Here is a 22297-nt window from a genome sequence, read left to right as displayed (position 1 = left end):
ACTCCCCCTTGAGCTCAATCCCAATTCCTGCACACCAAGCAGGTCTTTGAACTTGCGCAGCTTCTCTGCACCCAATGTCTTCGTGAATATGTCAGCTACCTGATCCTCTGTGCTGACATAAACTAGATCAATAAAACCTACTAGAACCTTCTCCCGCACATAGTGATAATGCACCTCAATGTGTTTTGTTCTAGCATGATAGACTGGGTTATTTGCCAAGTGTATACTGCTCATGTTGTCACAATAAATGACAAATGGCCCATCTGTAGACTGATGCATATCATAAAGTAGCTTATGCAACCAAGCTACCTCACATGCAGCCATTACTGCAGACGTTTGCTCTTGGATAGAATTTCTTTTAGATAATCTTTACACCACAATAGGTGATTCTTCGTTTCAACAAATTAGAGAAATCCCTGTGGGCACTAATTATTGAAAGTGAATTTATGCATAAATAAATGCATAAAAGATTTATTTTTATTTTGAAAGTGTTATTCTCATTAAAATGGAATTTATGCATAGTAAAATGCATAAAAGGTTTATTTTTAATTTAAAAAAGTGTTACTTTCCTTAAAATTGAATTTATGCCTAAATAGATGCATAAAAGGATTTTTATAAAAGTGTTATTCCTACTAAAGTTAAAGGGATGATACGTTAAAAGATTGATACATCGCGGCAAACTCAAGATGGATTTTTGTGGAAATCAAATCGTTAAAAGATTGATACATTGCGGCAAACTCAAGATGGATTTTTGCGGAAATCAAATCCCGTAAGGTCTTGACACTGAATCGATTTAGCTAAATTGAGATTTGTGTTCGAGCAAATGCAATAAGAAGTAGGTTTGTCATGCCCAACTCTAACACGAAATACGTTTGTAGGGTGTACTTGAACACGGCTTGTAGAGGCAAAATTCACTTTAGCAAGCTCCAACACATACTCAAGAGGTAACTGCTACATACCCACCAAATCATTGCTACATGACTCGCAATTTATTGCATTGGTCTTTTATTATGGCGAGTCAAAGGCCCCATGGCCCATGGAATGTCCCCCAAGCAAGGTAGCCTGGTGTGTGTGGGCTTTGGTAAAGTGCTCTCCATACAAAGGAGATGCTATCCATTTTAGGCTTTTAATGTGTGGCACCTAATGGGCCATGCGACCCCTATGTGCAAACCATATGCATAAGGGCCAATTAGAGAGCGTTTTTTCTCTCCAAGTGTTCCTTATGCACGTAGTTTGCGCTTAAGGGCCACATGGCAAGCCCTAAAGCTTGCTATTTGACTATTAGCACTTATGGTGCACTTTATGGCTTCCCATGCGGCCCCTATGCACAAACCATACGCATAAGGGCCACTTGGAGAGAGCGTTGTGCTCTGCAACAAGTGGCCCTTATGCGCGTGGTTTGCGCAATGTCTATTTCTACTTATGGTAAGCTTTTAGGCTTGCCATGCAGCCCCTATGCACAAAACTAGACGCATAAGGGCCACATGGAGAGCGTTTTTGCTCTCCAAGTGGCCCTTATGCACATGGTTTACGCCGCATAAGGGCCACATGGCAAGCCTTAAAGCTTGCCATATGTCTATTTGCGCTTAGTGGCCCTTAGGCACGTGGTTTGTGCATAAAGGCCACATGGCAAGCCTTAAACCTTGCCATATGTCTATTTGCACTTAAGATAAGCTTTTGGGCTTCCCATGGGGCCCCTATGCGCAACCCATATGCATAAGGACCACTTAGAGAGCGTTTTTCCTCTCCAAGTGGCCCTTAGGCCCTATGGCATGTCATTTATGTTTGGATCAGCTATGCTTCGTTTATGTTTAAGTCTGCTATAGCTGCTTTAAAAAGATTTGGCCGCATGGCCAAATCTCCATAGACCCTCGTGATTAGAAAGAAGCTAGCAAGATTTGGCCACACGGCCAAATCTTCTTAGACCCAGGTGATTTAAAAGAAGCTAGAAAGATTTGACCGATTTGAAAGAAGCTAGCAAGATTTGGTTGCACGGCCAAATCTCTCCAGATCCTAGTGCTTTGAAAGAAGCCCACAAGATCTGGCCACAAGGCCAAATCTCCCCAAACTTTGGTGCTTTGAAAGAAGTCCATAAGATTAGACAAACATCCAAACCTCCCCTTCCGGTGCTTTAAAAGAAGCCCATAAGATTTGGCCGCATGGCCAAATCTCCCTAGACCCTGGTGCTTTCTCAAATCTACCACTATGTCTGCTGTTAATTCTCGATTCTATTTCAGATATGTTTATCGATAATGTGTTTTGTCTAACATTAAAGATTATAAAGATGATAGTTTGTATATGGCTTGGATTTTTTACAGGAAAGACACAAATGTGAAGAAGGTTGAGAAAGTTGTAAGTGGATTTGGAGAAAAAAGCATACCTTGGTACTTTTGACATATATAGTATTGAGGGAGCACAGTTGACACGAGTTCACTTATTTGTTTTGTTACCCAACAAAAGTGCATACACTTGTGTTGGATCGGTACATCAAATCACAGAAGATGTGGTTGGAAAAGAGGGAGATATTGGATTGTTAATCAGTATAAATCAAAATAAGAAATTTCTCTTGGATCCTAGCAATTATGAAGCATCTCGTATGAAGTCTGATGTAGATGACAACATGCACTCAAGAGGCTGGATAAGTGTTGAATCAATTGATGGAAATGAGATTGACACAGTGACAACAATCATTGAATCATATCGCAAAGTTTCAGCAACATTAAAGAAGCGCAAGAGTGGGGAAGGAACAAAGAAAGGAAAGTCGACTATGGTTCAAGCACCAGGTGGTAGTGGAGAAGGGGCAAAGAAAGGAAAGCTAACTATAATTGATGTACCAGAGGAAGGAACACCTCCAGAGGGTATGCTAGCAGTTGTGGAAAGAAGCAGTGGTAGTGAATTGGAGCCAGGTGGAAAGGTCATAGGAAAAAAAGGGCAAAAGAAACCATCAGGCTTGGTGGAATATGAAAAATACTACCCATTCGGGCTGCATGCAATATTTCCAATTCCAGTTGCAAGATGTCAAAAAGCTCCTCCAACCTATGTATATAGAGGGTTGAACAAAGAGCATGTGGAGAAGCTTGCTGCAAACTTCGGTTATAACTCTAGGCCTCCTGCTACTGTAGCGGATTTAATGGCTTTCAATCCTGAAACAAAGCAGCCCCTAGAAAGGGTAGATAAAAAGGATTTAACCAAGTGCCACTACTGGATACTATCTGGACAACATTCAATATATGCTGCTAAAATATTCACATCTAATGATGATAACAGCACGGCCCAAAGAAAGAACTACTACCGCACCTGTCAGGCGAGGATTGTAGTGAATTGTCCCGCACGCTTTTGTGTGGAGATATCAAAGATGGCAAACTTGGAGTCTCAAAATATCTTGAGACAATCTCCATACATTGATATACTTAAGCAGGTGAGGGGACAATGGATTCTCTTTAACAAACCCAAGAAAGCACAACAAGGGCTTGCAAAAGGACATCCAGATCGTGAGAATTGGGATGTAAGTACAGATTTTAATTATGAATCATTTTTTACAAGAATGTTTTCTTAATTATTGCATTCTAATGGATTCATATATTTTGTAGGCTTTCATTGACACTGGCAAGGTAACATTGGGCAATAGCTTTGCCACGAAGGATGTACATATGATAATCACAAGCGATGCCATTTATGATGGTTGGATCTCCATCCTTGAGGATTACATTGCAGGCAAATATTCACAAGATGGAAAATGCCGTAGGCAACCCACAGTCTCAATGTTTAGATGCTTGCATGGATTGAGTGATGATCAAATTGGTCAAATTCAAAATGACATTAAGGAAGGTAGAGTAGTCATAGCTAAAACAAAGACTGATGCCATGATTCTTGATATTGAAGGATGAGCTATGCAGATCAAGAGAGATGCTGCACTACAAGAAGAACTTTATATGTTTATATCGGCAGAACGGCCTTCTTTAATGTTAAAAAATTGGGATGAGTGCAGATTACATTTTAAAATTACTCCAGAATTGTATCATCGGATTCGTGGTTGCTCTAATTCATGGTTAAAACTGAAGTTTCAACAGGGCAAGGAAACTCCACCATTGCCTGATGCTGCAAAGGGGTATCTGAGGTGGATTAGAAGGTTCAAGTCATGGACCGAATTCCACCCGGCCTTGGAGGTTCTACATAGTCGGTTCAAACATGGAGGGAATGGAATTTATACATAATGTGTACCAAGAGCCAATGGCAATAGGGGTTGCTTTTTTGGATGTAATGTATGGACCAAGCAGAAGTAGAAATTGATTGCTTTGAGTGTTTGTTGAAAAGCTTGATGACAATCGCTTCTCCCCCAGTGCAATTCCTTCTTGTGGTGTTCTTGACCATGGATCATGTATCATGTTTGAAGAATGCACTAAATAAGACAGGCGGACAATATAAAATACACTTTGGCTGCCTTAATTTTGAAACTGCAAATATATTTGTCACTGGATCTATGGATGGCTTAATTTAATTGCTTGTGTACTGGTAAGCAAGGAAAAGCATTTCAACGATATTGGGATGCCCAATGTAAGCCATCAATATATGTTGCAGATGAAAAATATGAAACATCGAGTGGGAGGGGATAAAGAAATTGATATACCATACCAAGACAAAAAGAGCTTCAACCCTTCAATGAAGAGCAGCGTGAGCATTTACAAAAACACGCTTCAAAGTTTTGGGAAACAGAAGAGGAAGCAACAGGTCCTTGAAATTGTCCTTTTATATGGTGTTCATGTTTTCCATATGTTATCTTGCTATATTCTCCATATGATGTATTAATTTCGTTCCAAGGATCTTTTAATATTACTTGGAAATTTCTTCTCTCTCATTGCCATAATTCAAACATGAACATACATATTCTTGAATATGTTTAATTTTCTATATTTCATGAAAAGATGTGTTTGCATGTTCGGAGTGTGATACACATCCAAATTTATTTATGAGTTCATAAATGTTAAAAAGTGTGTCGAGTCTTGTCGTGATGAATGAATTAGTGTAAATTGTTGTTTCTATCCTTATTCACTTCATATGAATGCTCAAAAATATGTTTTGACCGGACAATGCTAGATAATGTTGGACTCCACTCTTATCTATTACGCAAAGGTTTTTGGCAATGTAAGGATATGTAGTTTTGGGGATTAAAATAACTTGAAAGGATACGTATAGATTCAACAATTTTAGGGGGTATACTATGCATATGAACATGAATGCTTTCTTTTTTTTAGGAATCCAATTTTGTTTTGAAAAAGAAAGACATGAATGCTTTCACACAAACAAATTTCATTGAGAGCACACAACCTAAAGTTTGACAATATGGTTTTCCAACTCAATCTTCAGTTTGTTTCTACTTATGAATTTCATTTCCTTGTTTATCAATAGATCTTGGCCATCTCAATTTCACATCGCTAGAAGCATTGCCTGTATATGTGACACCTGATCCAATGATTCGTTATGTGCCTAATTTGAACATTAGCATGCAAGTTCCAAGCTCAACATGGTTGATTGAAAATGTTGAGGATGCAATGTCTGGAGTTAATGTTCCATTGACAAATGTGGATGCAAGCTTAGAAGGTAAAGGAGAAGATGCAATGTCATTGTATGAAGCCAAGGTGCAGGAAGAAATCTTAGAAGGTAAAGGAGAAGACATAATGTCACCCTTAGAAATAATGTCAAAAGAGGTGATAACAAAAATAAGACTAGCAGTGTGATGATAGATTTGAAAGGGTTATTACTCGAGCGTTGTTTTTCGAAGTCAAACAAACATATGAGCTTGCACAATGGGAAGCATTGGCTTGTTCTCCATCCTCGGTGTTTAGAGTTTCTACAATGGTTGCTCGATCAGTGCCATGTTGGCATTTGGTCCACTGGAGGAGAAAAGGGCATGGTGCAACACATGCTGGACACTTTGGAGCATCATGTTAACATAAAGTTACATTTCTTCATGGTTTGGGGTGCGATGCCAAGCATACAAAGAGTAGAATCAATCGACCAGATAGGATAAATGTGGAAGCAGAGTTTGAACCATTAATGAGAGTGTGGTGTTGTTTCAAAGAGGAATGCAAACCAGCAAGAACAGTGTTCATTGACGTTTTGCCTTACACGGGTTGTGTTAATCCAGCAAAAAATTGCATTTTCCCTAAAAAATTTCATATAGATTGTGGTGATTCTATTTTGCTTCATGAGTTATTGCCGTACCTACAGATGCTAGATGATGCAGTAGATGTGCGCAGTGCCATCTCTTCTAACAGATTTGGTCAAGCTCCGATTGTCGAAGGGCATGATATGTTCTATTATTTTCAACCAGTGATCCTTGAATTCAAAGAAAAAAACAAAGAAGTGCTTGAAAGGATGAATGTCGAATCTCATATGTCTACTTGTAGTTCAAAAAAAGACACAAAGAAAGGTATTGCTTCACCTATAACCAAAACTAGAGTGAGAGGGACTTGTCCTACTACAAGAAGTATGGTGCATGCTCAACATGTTACATTGAATGAAGAGGAAGAATGCATGCTAGGAAAAATGGCCAAAATGGGGCCGTTAAAAGATAGTGAGGCAAAACGCTTTGCTATGGTTCTTGGATGCAAGGAAAGGGGAATCACTGCCGATGCTGCAAGGGCATTCTTAGCCAACTTGATTCAATTTTATTGCATAGACAACCCTTAGTGAATCTGGGTGATCTTGTTAATTAGAGTTGCAGACACAAATGCTCAGCTAAAACATTTGTACCTACATTCTTATTTATATTTGGACACTATTTGGTTAGATTCGATTTGCAAAACATCATGTTTCAATTTGTTTTGTGAAAGAATTAATAGACATTGAGTTAGTACCTTGCGCAAAAAATGCTCTGTGCTTTGTGATGTGAGTTTGTATTCCTCCACTAAAAGAATGATTCTTTGATTTTAAACATATGATAGGTGTTGCAAATTGTCCTAAAAAGTTGAAGAGCTATCTTATTACAAATTTTGATCCTGCATCCAATGGTTTATGGAAACATGAATTACCCATACCCATTGAGCACGTGTTCGAAATGAATGGCATCCATTATGAAGTAAAGAAATCAACAATACTTGGGGCAGGATATGGTCTTTTTGTACATACGAGCATCAAGAAGAAACAAGATTTGATGGTATATAATGGTCCAAAGTATGATTATGATACTTGGAGATCTCTCCTCAAGTTTTTCCCAAGGATGAAGACTTATGGAATGTTATCCATTCATTGAGCCATTGACAGATGTGAAATGTATTGTGGGAGATGTATTGTATGGAAACATTGCCGGGTATATAAATAGCTCAATGTATTATAAAGAAAGAACAAATGTTATATTTGTATACATCCCTAAGCTACCACCTTGGGCTCAAAAGTCACAAGGACATTTGAGTGCCCATGGCTACATTACTGTGCAAACCATAAAGGATATCTCCTTTGGAGATGAGCTACTTTGTGAGTATGAATACTAGTATGGAATTGTTAATGATTGTGTTAAACGATGTGATGCAAAATTTAGTTGCAAATCTGGCTATGTGTCAATGGTTTTGATTATATTTAGCACAAGAAAGCAATTTAAAAAAAGGTTTTTATCAAGACCATGTCTTTGAGTTTCATGAGCTCTATTGTGATGGAGAGTTTCACAAGCTCTATTGTGATGGAACGGTGTTTTTGAACACCACATTTATATGATGGATGTCAAAGCTCGACCATAATCCTATTGCATATATCAATACGGCAATTTATCAACATAGAAACATATGCATTTGGAATTAATTTGATACATCTAATATACCAAATAAAAATTGACAGTTGTTGCATGTTTAATTTTGTTTTTGAACACCACATTTATATGATGGATGTCAAAGCTCTATAACAATCCTATTGCATATATCAATACTGCAATTTAATTTACTCCAATGAATCTTCCTAACGCAACATCTATAAATTGGCTTTTGTTTGTGGTTTTGATGTATATGAAACAACAAACATCTTTCTTTCACTAGCAAATCAACAAATGTTTTGGCCGTGGGACCATGTTCACATCTATTAAGGCCTTTTGCCATAGCAACATACGGAAGCTTGTTGCTTGGGTTCTAGGAATTGGGAAAGTATTGTGCATGGTCTAGTCTCCCCCAACATAACTGAAACTTGGGTCCTCAATGGAGCTAATGTTTCAATAAAAACATCAAATTTTACTTTTGAAGTGACTATATTTTATTTCGTGGGAATTGGGATTTTCCCAAATTCTCTAATATGGTGAGATCCTCATGATTATAGCTCCATAACAAATAAATACCAAAAGAGTAGTGGGTTTAATCTGAGAATAAAAAACCAAAGTACTAATAGATGAGATCTAGGATCCCAAAATAGACCTTTGATATTGTAGGTCCAGAGTGGATGAATTCTTGGATTTGGTATAAAAATGGACCACTAGTAGAAGGATTCTGAGACTAAAGAAGGGACCCTTGGTAATGTAAGTCCCAATTGAATGAATTTGGAGAGATCTCTCTCAATGGAATGAAGAGCCCACTCTTTGGCTTCAATGTTCATTGCACTTTGGTGTTCATGTGCTTGTTCTCCTTGGGTCCATGCTCCCTGAACATTATCATGTGATAGCATGCTCTACCCTTGCAATCTCCCATCCTCCCCCCATCTTCTCCTCTTCCTCACTCCTCCTCCTCCTCCCTTCTCCTCCTCCATCCTCCTCATCCTCATCCTCATCCTCATCCTCATCCTCCCCCTACCTCCTCCTTCCTCCCTTGATGCTCCTTCTCAACCCTTTACCCCTTGAAGTCACAAAGGGACTAGCTCTCAACCCCTTAATGTTGGACTCCTCCTAAACGCTGCAACCCTCTCTGAACCCTAGAACTCCTAGTTAGCTCCCTCAACCTTATCCCTCCTGAACCCTACAACTCCCTTCTAAACCCTTGAACTCCCATGGAGGCAAGAGCCTCCACCCATCATTGCGATCTACCCCTCTTTCTCACCTATGTGACTATGCGAGCTGCACTCCATGCATCAACCTATACCTCTCACTGAAATACAACTTGAGGACCTATGCCACACTTGTGAAAACCTATGCTACAATGAGCAATGGCACGACTATAGGTGACCAACACTCTCAGTACCTGGACTTGGGAGAGAGACAGTGATAACATTTTGGCACCATTTCTAGGGAGGTTAGCACCTCAAGCAAAAGCGGAGCACGTGTTTGCATGTGTGAAAAAGAAGGCCCTTCAAAAAACCATTTAAGACACATCCCTCAAGGCAAAGGAGTGAAAAAATGCTTCCAATTGGTGCAAAAGGATGATATTTACATCCTAAATAATGTTGACTTACATAAGCACATTAATACACTAGTCACAAAAAATTAACACTTAAACCCCCCACATCCTATACAAACAACCCTCCCCCCCCACCTTGTCAATCGCCCCCCCCTCCACTACTCCTATTTTTGTCAATCCCCCCCCCCCCCACCATCACTTCCCATCATCCATGCCCTCCACCTCCCACTCACCATCTCCAACACCACTTTTTCCGTCAAGCTCCCCCCCTACATCTCCACCTCCCATCATCTTCCTTCCCACCTCCACCACCACTACTCATCTCCATCACCTCCACCTCCACCACCCATCTCCACCACCTCCTCCCCCACCCTCCATCTCCATCACCTCCACCTCCACCACTCAAGGTAATCCCCCTACCTCTCTCCACCTCACCATCCCCCTACCTCTCTCCACCACACCATCCCCCTACCTCTCTCTACACCCCCTTCCTCTCTCCACTCCACCATCCCCCTACCTCTCTCCACTCCAACATCCCCCTACCTCTCTCTACACACCTCTTCCTTACTCCACCTCCACCTCCACCATCCCCCTACCTCTCTCCACTCCACCATCCCCCTACCTCTCTCTATGCCCTCTTCTTTACTCCACCTCCACCTCCACCATCCCCCTACCTCTCTCCACACCACCACCCCCTTCCTCTTTCTACCCTACTTTACCATCCCCCCCCCTTTCTACCACCACCACCCCCCCTTCCCATATTCACCCCTATCTTCCCCTTACTCTCTCCACTACCCCTCTTTCATTCCATTCACTCCATCCCCTTCCTCTCTCCACTACCCCTCTTTCATTCCATTCACTCCATCCCCTGGCCGTTCTCTCCCACATAACCCTTGCATTCTCTCCCTCACCCCCTTTCCACTCTACCTCCTTTCCCCTTCCATTCTCTAACCCCCTCCCTCTAATATCTCTCTACACCAAACCCCCTCCATCTCTCTCTTCCCTCCACTCTCTCTCCAACCTCTCAATCTCTCTCTACACCCCACACCCCCATCTCTCTCTTCCCCCCACACTCTCTCCACTCATTCAATGTCTCTCTACACCGCATCCCCTCCATCTCTCTCTTCCCTCCACTCTCTCTCTAGCCTCAATCTCTCTTTCCCTATCCCCCTTGTTGCATGTGCGACGACGGCGGCGACGAGACGATGCCAAGCCTATCAAGCAAAAACCACCAAGGGAAGTGGTGACCGTCTGCCTACTGCCAATAGAGGCAGTGACGCCCGCTTGCCCAGCGGTGGAAGTGCGTTTGTCCACTCAACCCAACCCAACCCAATCGGCCCAATCCACATCCCCCGCAAACATGCCGCTCTCCCTACCATTCAATGACCCCATCGATACACCACCCACGATCCACCACCCAACAAGAAAGGGACCAAAGAAAAGAGAGTTAGAGAGAGGAGAGTGAGAAAGGAGGAGAGAGGAGAGAGGGAGAGAGAGATAAGAGAGAGAAGGGGGAGAGACGAGAGAGAGAGAGAGAGAGAGAGAGAGAGAGAGAGAGAGAGAAGGTTAGGAATTAAGTTAAAACATAACTATAGTACATTAGGTTAGGTTAGGTTTACACCCCTTTCCCCAAAAAAAAAGGGGGAGGCCCTTTTTCTTTGTCATTTGACATTAGGGGAGAATTGGGGTCTCAAAAGGGCCTCCAATTAGTGTTTCCTAATTTCAAGGGATTAGAGAGTGATTTGAGGTGTACCAATGAGAGTGCTAGAAGGTGTGCGGCAATGGTATGTTGAGGTGGAGGGTGGGCAGGCCTGTAAAGAGCCCCTATCGGTTTACTCTCCTTACACTAGGGACCACCCAAACCATCCCCTCCCTCTTAACCCATGTTTGACCCTCCTACTAGGTGCACCTCCCCCACATGAGCCCAAAACTGCATTCAAAGGGATGGTAGGGCCCAAATGGCGAATTTTTCTTCTCCACCCCCACTGTTCTAGTTCAGCCTGCCAAATCACTCAGATTTGAACCAAATCCCACACATTTTTCCTCTTCCCCCTCGTTCTCTGCTCCCTCCTGCTCTAGCCTACTTGCTGCAGCTCCTCTCTCTCTCTCTCTCCCCTCTCCCTCTCCTATGTCTCTGTTGGCGCTGCTCTGTCCCTCTCCTTCTCCCTCTCCTATGCCTCTGTTGAAGCTGCTCTGTCCCTCTCCTTCTCCCTCTCCTGTGCCTTTGTTGTTGTTGCTCTGTCCCTCTCCTTCTCCCTCTCCTGTGTCTTTGTTGTTGCTGCTGCTCTGTCCCTCTCCTTCTCCCTCTTTTGTGCCTATGTTGGAGCTGCTCTGCCCCTCTCTTATGCCTCTGTTGTTGCTGCTACTCTGTCCCTCTCCTTCTCCCTCTTTTGTGCCTCTGTTGGACCTGCATTGCCTTGTGTAGGAGTCCCATTCTTGCTGTTGCAAACTCTGCAAGCATGGTGAGGAGAAAGGCTACAAGACCACGCAATGCTGTGACTTCTTGTGTCTTCCACAACACTAGAAATGCATTGGATGAGTGGATCCCTTGCACCATAGCTTAAATGACTGGATAGTGATGAAAGGATCGGCCAAAGGTCCACATAAGCTTCCCAAGAGCAAGAGAGGTGACATCTTGCATGAGTGGAAGAGGCGCATCTTGAAGTTCAAGTTTGGGAAGAAAGGATGGCTCGTAAAAGTGCAACATGTTTACATGGGAAAAGATATGCGGCTTCCTCCATCATTCAATCAATCTACGATACCATCACACTGTGAGCCTTTCTATCTATGTACATTTTTCACGTGTAAGTGTAATGAGTCCATTTGGAAATTTTGTGTTTGGTTTCTAAGAACTCTTATTCATGGTGGCAAATGTTTTCCCTTCGGACCTCGAGGAGTGGGAACGAGTTGAATCATTCATAGGCAAGTTCATTGGAAATTCATGAGGATTTAGGTAAGCAAATGCATGTTGGGGAGAAGAAGGCCTCCTTGCGAATGAAGAATGTGTATTGGTATAATGCAACATACATCACTCCAACGACATCATCAAGCTATGGCCGTCTGCAAACCATTGCACCACCACAACGTCAAGACATGGATTGCACTCGAGGACATTGCAATCATACAAGGACAAGATTGCAAAGGATGTGGGCATGGCCATGAAGTTTACATTTGGATCCAAATGGGCAAGGTTATCTTGGTTTATGCCTCTGCACATTTTTGCTTCTTTATTTCAGAATATACATATGCATAGAACAAAAACTATGTGGTCCTGCAAGCGTGTAGATGAAAATGCTCTTGAAGATTTTGTTGGGATGAATTGGGGAACGAGGTCAAGCGTCCAAAAGGGTGATGTGTTTCAATGTCACGCATGTAAAGACAATGTGGTTATTAGATACCATTTGTCACGCCAAATGTTGTATTTAGCTTTTCAATACAGGCTAGAAGAAAACAAATGGCCGGTGGCTCTAATGATGAAGACAATACAGGGGTAAGCTTGTCTATTGATGTTGAAGAGGGAGATGTCAAGAATGTGAATGTCACATCGCAATGGACTCTAAGGGATGTGCGAGAACACCTATTGGTCATGGAGAACGGCATGCCAGAGTCCTTCTACTTTACCTTAAATGGCGGTAAGATTAGCCGCCGTGTGGAGAAGTCCATGCATAGTGCCAATTTCATGTTGAGAGTTCACGCTCAACATCATGTGATCATGTGTGCATAGCACCATCACGTGATCATATGTGCATAGCACTAACTTTATAGAGTAACACCATATTGGGGAATTTGGGAATTTCCTAAGTCCCACTTTGAGAAATAGACCTATTTTTTGTGCATTTTGTATAGAAATATTTGTATTTTTATAGCCAAACCTAAAAGTTTACCTTATCTATGAGAATAAAGCAAATTAAATGTTGAAAAAATAACTAGAAAACTATAGAGTATGTGTGTTTTTCTAAGGAATTTCTTCTTTACTTCACTTTATATTAATACATGATGCTTGGACATCAATGCATTCTCTCTCTCTCTCTCTCTCTCTCTCTCTCTCTCTCTCTCTCCAACCCTTGACCTTTGACTACATATGCATAGTTGCCATACAATATAATAGTATGGTTATAATTCTGGTTAGCTCTTTCTAGTAAGTTGGAAAGAATATGTATGTGTGGTTAATAGTCTCGAAAAGAAAATCCCAAAAAATATTACTTAGAATTATTTGAGATCAAAGCACACTATATTCTTTTTGTCTATATTTGTGCTGAATGTTTCTAAGTTGGAAAAAGGATATCTACGTTACCCTTGAAAATAAAAATCAAAATAACAATAATGAGACTAATTTGAGATTTAATATATCTAGTATACTTTGCATTCATACTGCAGTCATTTAATATCAAAGCACAGTTGGTATATTTTTTCATCAAAGCCCGTCCTCTCCATCAAAATATAGTTAGAATATCACTCTTCCACGATGATCTTGTTTACAAAACAATCAAGTCTTCTATGAAATCACAACCCAAAAACCTTGAGCTAGTCTCCAATGTTGAAAGAATTTATAAACACCAAGGTATAAGTTAGAGACATGAATGTATTGTTACCTTGTCACATCATTTTTGCGGAAGGTAAAATTCTAAAGTTTTTTAATGAAGTGTCTAGCTATATGACCACAAGATACTTCATAAAAGTATATTTTTGACCATGTGGCCAAAGATCACAAAAGATAATATTATAGGACTATTGAATTAAGAAGCAACAATGCATATAGTTGCAATGAACATTTTAGAATATATTTCCATACACACATGCTACAACACTTCCACATTAATATGCATATAGGACATATGTGTAGATCATACTTAGAAAAACATATTTTAAGAGGAAAAATATTCGACCATGTGGCCAAATATCAATAGACACCAACTTGACACCTTTGATAATATGAGTCATACCAATATTTCAATCAAAGCAGTGCAATTGCAATTGGCAAAAGCATTATGATACAAAAAAAATTCTTCCTATATATTTGACCATGTGGTAAAACATCAAAAGATCCAACACTTTAGACAAATATTTGGATGCAATTGGAATTGATTCAAGCATTCTAGCTACCATACAAGAAATTGCTTCTTCCAATATAACTTCAACAATATACTTGAAAATAAAATTCAAAACAACAATACTGAGACTAATTTGAGATTTAAACTTTTCTAGTATATTTTGCATTCATGCACGCATTCATTTAATATCAAAGCACAATTAGTATACCTTTTCATAAAAACACATTTTCTCCATCAAATTACGTTTAGAATATCATTCTTCATTGAGGAGCTTGTATATAATACAATGAATTCTTCCATGAAATCACAATCCAGAAATCTTGAGCTAGTCTCTCTGATGTTGAACGCATTTATAAACACCAAGGTACAAGTTGTAGAAAAGAGTGTATTATTTTTGTGTCACATCATTTTTGTGGAAAGTATAATTTTTGAAGGTTTTTTATGAAGTGTCTAGCTACACGACCATTTATGTAGTCTTCCTTATATCCTAGCTGATGAGCAAGTTGCATTGCTTACATATCCTTTAGAGTAGAAACCAAAGGAATCCGCTTTAACCTCGATACTTGTGAGACACCCAATGGATGGGTTAGATGAATTGAGACTCTTGATGATGATCCTTGTACAATTGATGATCTCTTCAAGCAAGAAGTGATTGAAGATTGTTGCATATATATTCCATCTCCACGATTGATGCTGTTGGGTTGTATTGATGATGAAGATGACATAGCATTATCATCTCCTTTAAGCCATGTGTCAATCACAACCTTGAATTGTGTGTACAACTCATGTCCATATTAAACTGGCTCGTCCATATAGATCAAATTTTATGACTTCACGTGCATCATGGGATCCACTTAAGCGAGTCAAGTAGGGTAGAAGTTCCTCAATCAAGATTGAGTCTCCTTGGTTAACATCAAATGTCTGTGGATAGATGCAGTTCTCAAGAGGGTTAGGACACCCCTTGTAGGGACTATCATCTATCAAAATAGTCTTGCTATGTTCACAAACATTGCCATATTCGTTCCACACATACTGAAGGGGCTTGAACATTGCTTCCACTCCCATCTTGTCTGGCCGATAGATGATCTTGAGTGGATGCGTATGGCATTTCTCCTGTTCCCAAATCATGAAAAAAGGATATCTCCTTTTTGCATAGCTCTCCAAGCAATTGATTATTGCGATGACATTTTTGTGTGAAGCTGTAGACCAAACTCCCACTTGGAATCTTGCAAATGTAGCTTCAAGAAACTCAATGCATCCTGGTCGAAGAACAATCCATTGCTTGCCCACTCGAAAACTTTGGAACCTCTTTGATTTGGAAAAACAACGTTGTAAAAGAAGACCATTGAGATCAAGTATCACACATAGTTTGGTAGCACTTTTCGCCAAGGCCACATCACTTACTTTGTTTGCTCTGCTCAAATCTGCCAAATATGCAAATAGACTATCAAATTTGAATCATTCTATCATACAACACAAAGGTTAAGAACAAAATAGACATCTAGTCTCTTACAAGATTTTTTTTTCATTTTAGAGCTAGTAAGCTAAGATAAAAACATTATATATAGTTCAATAGGGCTAAGTTTATTGTACTATTCCATATGTACATTGTATAAGACATTAAATTTAATATGCAAATAGTATGCATGGATGGTAGATACTTCATCAAAATATATTTTTGACCATGTGGCAAAAAAATCTCAAAAAGTAATATTATATGACTATTGAATTAAGATACAACAATGTATATAGTTGCAATGAACATTTTAGAATATTTTTCCATACACACATGCTATAATATTCCACATTGATGTGCATGTAGGACATGCATGTTGAGCATACTTAGAAAAACATATTTCAAGAGAAAAAATATTTGATCATGTGGCCTAATATCAATAGACACCACATTGACACCTTTGATAATACAAGTCATACCAATGTTTCAATCAAAGCACTGCAATTGAAATTGAAAAACTCAATGTAGTTGTGTGACACAAAACATTTTCTTCTAATATATTTGACCACATGGCAAAATATTGAAGGACACAAAACTTTAGAGAAAACCAATACCAACATTTGGATCAAAGTAATGTAATAGCAATTGATTGAAGCATTCTAGCTATACCATACAAGAAAATATTTCTTCCAACATTATCATGTACTTCATACTTGTATTTTAATACAAAAGCACAAACTTTTTGCAACCAATTTTAGGTACAATATGATGAAAATATTTCTAGAAATAAGGACTCTTAAACAATAAACACAAAACTGAGAGAAATAGGCTTGTAAGGCTTGCTTTAGATAGCACCACAAAATGAGAAAATATGTAGGAAATGTTATGTCATGAAATCGTCCTCCAAACACAAGTTCAACCTTACACCATAGTGTTCTCATTGACAAAAGTTAGAGATAGAGAGGTTCAAACACCTGAAGTAGCCTTCAACCTCTCTTTCATAATAATATTTGCTATGTCTTGGCTTGATTCATCCACACCCTCCGGCGGTAGGTCAAGAGCTAGAGCACCAATGGGAGGAACCTCTTCAGCACTTATAGGTGGGTTGGTGCTCTCATGGGCTCTCCAACATGCCGCTTCAATCTCTCTTTGCTCTTGACTATTGCACACCACTGCAATAGTCTTCATGCAATGTTCCAATGCGAGCTTTGATGCAACACCACATGAGAATATATCACATACAACCTCATGTGCATCATTGAATGCCTTGATTGTAGCCTTGATGACCTTCTTTTTCTTTCTAAATATGGCCTTTGCAATAGTTTGTTCTTCTTCAACCACCTCTCCATCCTTTCCTTCCTTGTCAATGGCTTCAATGGATTCATTATCCAAAATGCATGGCTTGTTGGAATTTCCAATATATCGATCTAGATTGATGAAGCTTTTCTCCATGGTCACAAGTGTCAACACAACAAATGAATCCGTGGCCCCAAAAGCAAGACTCTTGGCCATTGGTAGGAAGTCAACACTTCCAACCTGCATATGGTACTTACATGAAAGATTCTCAAGGGCCTCCTCCATAGCACAAAAGGCCCGCTTGGATGCTAAGATTCGCTCAAGGGATGGGAAAGACACTTTGCTGAGGGGGATGTTGTGCTATGCTTTGATAACAAATTGGACCACCAAATGGATAAGAAGTTCCTTCCATTGTGGGCCGGTCCATACAAAGTCATCAAGGAACGTAGCAATGGGTCTGTACAAGTTCGAGAGCTGCATGAGCCATATGGCAAGAAGGTGATCAACAAGCATTACCTCAAGCCCTTCTTTGTGCGTGATGGACCCAGGCATGGAAATGCTGTGCATTCCCTACCTGGGGGGGATTGTTATGGATAAATTTGTCTAAGGAAAAAGGCATAAATATGTGTGTGTGTTTGTATGTGTGGCAATAGTATAATAAAATATGGTGTGCATAGGGCCCAGGGTTGAGGTGGCAGGGCATGACCATGTGCCACCCTTCCACATAAGAGGACCCATAAGGTGTGATGTACATAATCCATGGTAGTAATATTATAAAATGTAAGGTGGCATGGTTCCTCCATGTGCCACCCCTCCACCTAGGCAGTCTCATGCCTGCATTTAGTGAGATATGGCCTAAAGTCCATGAGAGAAGTAATATAAAATAGGTGGAGATGGATATTATATTGGATTATTCCCTCCATGTAGGATAGGCCCATGTGGGGGGGGTATAGATAGTCCAAGGATGCAAGTTAAATAATGGGGAAAATAGGATGAGGTGGCAAGATTCCTTGTGCCAACCCTCCACTTGTCCTCCTAGAGGTTTGAACGTATTATAAAATTGGGAAGAGACCAAGGGATTATCATAGACTTGAGATATGGGGCTTGATTTATGTGGAAAAATGAGGCAAAGGGTTGTCGCACACAATTAAGAGTGCGTAACTGCCTAGCCCACATGGGAGACTTTTCCACACACACCATGCATGTGGGAGGATGCATTTATTGGGAGAGACCCCCTCTCTTGGCTATAAAAGGAGGGGGCTATTCCTTGATGGGATACGCTCATTCTTGTAAAGCCACCTAGCTAGTACTTTGATTTCCCCCTTCCCTTCCTTTCAAATAAAGCATGGCCCTCTTCCCTAGATGTCTCCATCTTTACATTCCTCCTCCCATCATGTACATGCTTCTCTTTCCCCTCTCCCTTTTCCCTTGTGCCATAGTCTCCCTCTTCATTCCCTCCCCTTCTAATCCCTTTTCCCCACGTTCTCCTTTCCTCTATGGCCCTTGAGCGTCACCATGCTTAGTGTCTAGCCTCTTGTCCTAATTTCTTTTCTAGGTAATACCACACTTCAAAAACATGGGTTCCCATAGATTACATAAAGTATCTGTTCGTAGAGGAACCCAAGTTTGTAAAGCGGTTGGCCCACTTTTGTGACAACCTTACAGACGAAGGGTTTAGGATAGTCGAACTTCAAGACATCCTAGACGTAGGCATCACAGGAAATACAGGCACCGAATTCCATTCATGGGAGATGACATTCATCTTCCTTCTCCACGAAGGAAATTTAGAGGAAGAAGGCTCATCGTTTAGCACCCCCTCTAATAGAACTGCTGATCTGGTCGTCCCTAGACTAGACTCAGACATCTACATGGAAAAAGAGAGTCTTGACGATCCAACAGAGGAGATGGAAGCGGCTCAAGCATTGAGCCTACTTCAAGAGCCCCCAGTAGAGCAAGAATCTGCCAATCAGAGACCGTTGACCTAGACTCAAAATTATGGTCCTTGTCCCCCCTCATCATCGATGGAGAAGAGTGCGTATTCCTCCATGACATAGAGATTCTTCTTGGACTACGAGAGGATGAGGCACTCAGAGTCCTATCAGGGTTCGATGCTGACACAAGTGTCAAAGATCCCAGGGTTTTAGGTACCGAAGACCAGACAATGGAAGACTTTCTCTTGACGATGCTGGTTTCAATGAGGGATGCAAACATGTCCGTATACGATGCACAACCCTCTCATGCAGAAGCGTCCACCTCCAACACAGGTTAGGAGAAAGCGTCCACCTCCCAAATGGAACATCACACAGCACCTGGTTCCATCAACATTACAAATGAGGAAGGGATAGAAGCCGACGATGCTGTAGTGGTAAGTTCGAACAATATTTTTTATTTTGATGTTCTTTCAGTATAATTTGTTTTGTCGGTCTTCTAATGTTTGTTGAATTGTTGCAGGATGCGTTTGAGCTTGATGAAATCTCATCTCGACGGGGTAATGTTTGCAACACATTTGGGCGAGATCATTCTTTGGCCCAGTACCTTGGCAAAGTCGCAGAGCATATCACAGCAAATTTTCTCCTCGAGGTCCTTCGGAGTTGCTGAAGTGCAAGGCATTGTCGTGCACTATCGTATACTCCAACATTACTCGGAATGCCGACAAAGTCATTTTGGTACACCGCCTGGCTGCTATCAATGCCTTTGAATCGAACATTCATGGCAGGGCATTGACGGCAACGGCTATGTCTTTGGTAGCAGCAGAGGAGGATGTTAGTGCTGTTGCGGCGGCTAGATTTATATCTAGGAATCCACTAGGGGATTCAGAGGCCCCTATTCTCGATGTACTCGAACTAGTCAAGAAGAAAGATAGCCTGTGAGGCCTTTTGTATATATATGTCTTTATTATTTGTTTTAAGTTATCATTGCCCATCATGAATTCCATTGTATATTGTTTAAGTCGTTGATGATATATTTTCTCCATCATTTTAATTGTGTTAATTTAATAAATTTCTAGCCAATTTAGTCTCGTATTCACCAATTCTGGGTATCGAGAGTTCATTTCTGTCAAATCCTAAAGGAATTTCACCATCGCGCAGAAGGGAAAAGTGTCTGGCACGTGGTCAGGACCCCAGAAAGCCCAAAACCGGCCACGGTGCGAAGTTGGGCATTCTGGACTTGCCAAAATGCCCAAATTCGAAGTCCAGAATGCCGAAATTTGCACCATGGCGGGTTTTAGGCTTTCTGGGGTCCTGGCGATGTGCTAGACACTTTTCCCTTTTGCACGACGGTGAAATTCCTTCAGGATTTGACAAAAAATCAAAACTTACATTAAAATGATCAGTTATTGCAGTCATAGAAATGAAAAATACACAACAATGCAAGAGTGTAGAGAATGGCAATATATTTTATTGTAAAAAATCAGCCCTTGGGTCTTAGATACAAGATAGTGCCTTCAAGGGCAGGGGGTGGTCTAAGTCCTAAGAGTGGGCTGCAAGAGAATCTAGGGCTTCAAACTTGGGTCACTCCGTAGTAGCTGCTTTGCCAGAGCCATATCCTTGTCCATGATCATGACTCGCTTTGCATGGACGGCACACAAGTTGGCATCCTCGAACAGAGTGGTGGTCACTTGCTTCGCAGCCTCTTGGAGCGCCCCCATAGCTCCTGTGCTGAAGCGCACGTCGTCCTTGTATCCCTGTGCTATCTCTCGTACCACACGTTGGAAAGTTGTCGGTGGTCTTCTGCATTTGCCTGATCTCCCTCAGGGCCCGCGCTCCTGGATTTGCTCTGTACGGCTTTCTGACTCTTGGTGGGGGCCTTACAGGTACCCGAACACCTTCCCACGACCTCCTGTCTGCCTTGAACTTCTTCCACTGCTCTTGTCTGCGTTGGTCCTCTTCCGACTCCTCCTCTCGCTGACGTCTGGAGCTTTGGTCTTCTTTGGGATGGGGCTTCCTCAGAGTTTGCTTTACCCTCCTCATGGGCACAGGGATCATCTCTGCGATGGGCTGTATCTCCGAGAGAGGGAAGATGGTGCTCTTCTTGGTAGTCTGTTGGCCCTCTCGAAGCCTCTCTATATCCGGGAGTTTATCAAACACATTTTGTTCTCGATCCGGAGAGGGCTCTCATGGGGAGGGGAAGGCTGAGGGGAAGGTTGAGGGGAAGGCTAAGGGGAAGGTTGAGGCTGAGGGGAAGGTTGAGGATCAAGCTGAGGCTGAGGCTGAGGGGAAGGCTAGGGAGAAGGCTAAGGGGAAGGTTGAGGCTAAGGGGAAGGCTGAAGCTAAGGAGAAGCCTGGGAGACCTCACGAGAGTTGGGGGAGGGCTCACGAGAGTCGGGGGAGGCGCCACCGGACCCAGATAGGTTCGTGTGTGTGGATGCCATGGAGGTGGTGGAGCTAGAGGAGGAAGGGTGGAGGCGGCGTCCAGTGGGTCTAGCAGTGTTCTTCACTCTTGCCATTACATAATGAGAGTTAGGGTTTTTTTTAACATTTTATAAGGGCCCATCATGTTTTGACATCCCTTTTAATTACATTTAGGGTTTCATCGTGCCCCCCACCCTAACCCCCCCCCACCCGCATCGCCCTCCCCCTACTTGCCCCGCCCACACCCGTCACCCGTCACCCTCCCCCATACCCCCCATCCCCCCACCCTTGCTACCACTCCACCCGTCCCCTTGCCCCGCCCCATGCCCCTCCCTTCTCTCCCCCCTCCTTCACCATGTCCCCACTTTCCCCAACGTCGTGTGAGTACAAAAATTGTGGTCAAAATAAGCAAGATATTAAAGAGAGTACACAAATTGTGGTAAAAATATGCAATATATTTATTTCATATTTGTATACAATTACACCATAGCTCTTGTTGGTGGTTGGACCCATCTGCTCCCTTCTCTTACTCTAGCTTGCAACCAATGTGTGACTCCTTGACTCCCTATGGATGCTTTCCAAGCATGATATTCTTTGATACAATTTGAACTTCTTTTGCAAGTTCTGATGCCTTTGCCTTTTCAGACTTCAAAGTCCTTCCTAATAAACATCTAAAAAACCAGTCGAACATCTCATGCAATGCATTGCTGCGAGTGACACCACCACCATGCCTTGAGTTCTTGAAGTAGGCTGCCTTGGCTCTATATTCCGACTTCTCCATGCCTTGTGTATTGAGGAAGAGGGATGGGGGAGGGAGGACCAGTAGTTGAAGAGGAG

The 22297-nt window shown here is 41.6% G+C and overlaps 1 protein-coding gene and 1 long non-coding RNA gene across 2 annotated transcripts; both read left to right on the top strand.

Moving 5' to 3' along the window:
* Window positions 1–2311: 2311 nt before the first annotated feature.
* LOC147605354 (uncharacterized) lies at window positions 2312–4851 on the top strand. The gene is made up of 2 exons (XM_086793518.1): window positions 2312–3505; window positions 3591–4851. The coding sequence occupies exons 1-2, from the start codon at window positions 2597–2599 to the stop codon at window positions 3885–3887; spliced, it is 1206 nt and encodes a 401-aa protein (XP_086649644.1). The 5' UTR covers window positions 2312–2596; the 3' UTR covers window positions 3888–4851.
* A 13852-nt stretch (window positions 4852–18703) lies between these two features.
* Window positions 18704–19706, top strand: LOC147605353 (uncharacterized). The gene is made up of 2 exons (XR_015265147.1): window positions 18704–19473; window positions 19560–19706. It is a non-coding gene; the product is annotated as an uncharacterized LOC147605353 (long non-coding RNA).
* The last annotated feature ends 2591 nt before the right edge of the window (window positions 19707–22297 follow it).

Source organism: Cibotium barometz, chromosome 59, assembly GCF_041138505.1.
Source record: "Cibotium barometz isolate CiBa-2024 chromosome 59, ASM4113850v1, whole genome shotgun sequence".
Taxonomy (NCBI): domain Eukaryota; kingdom Viridiplantae; phylum Streptophyta; class Polypodiopsida; order Cyatheales; family Cibotiaceae; genus Cibotium; species Cibotium barometz.
This window is presented reverse-complemented; position numbering and strand designations above follow the sequence as displayed.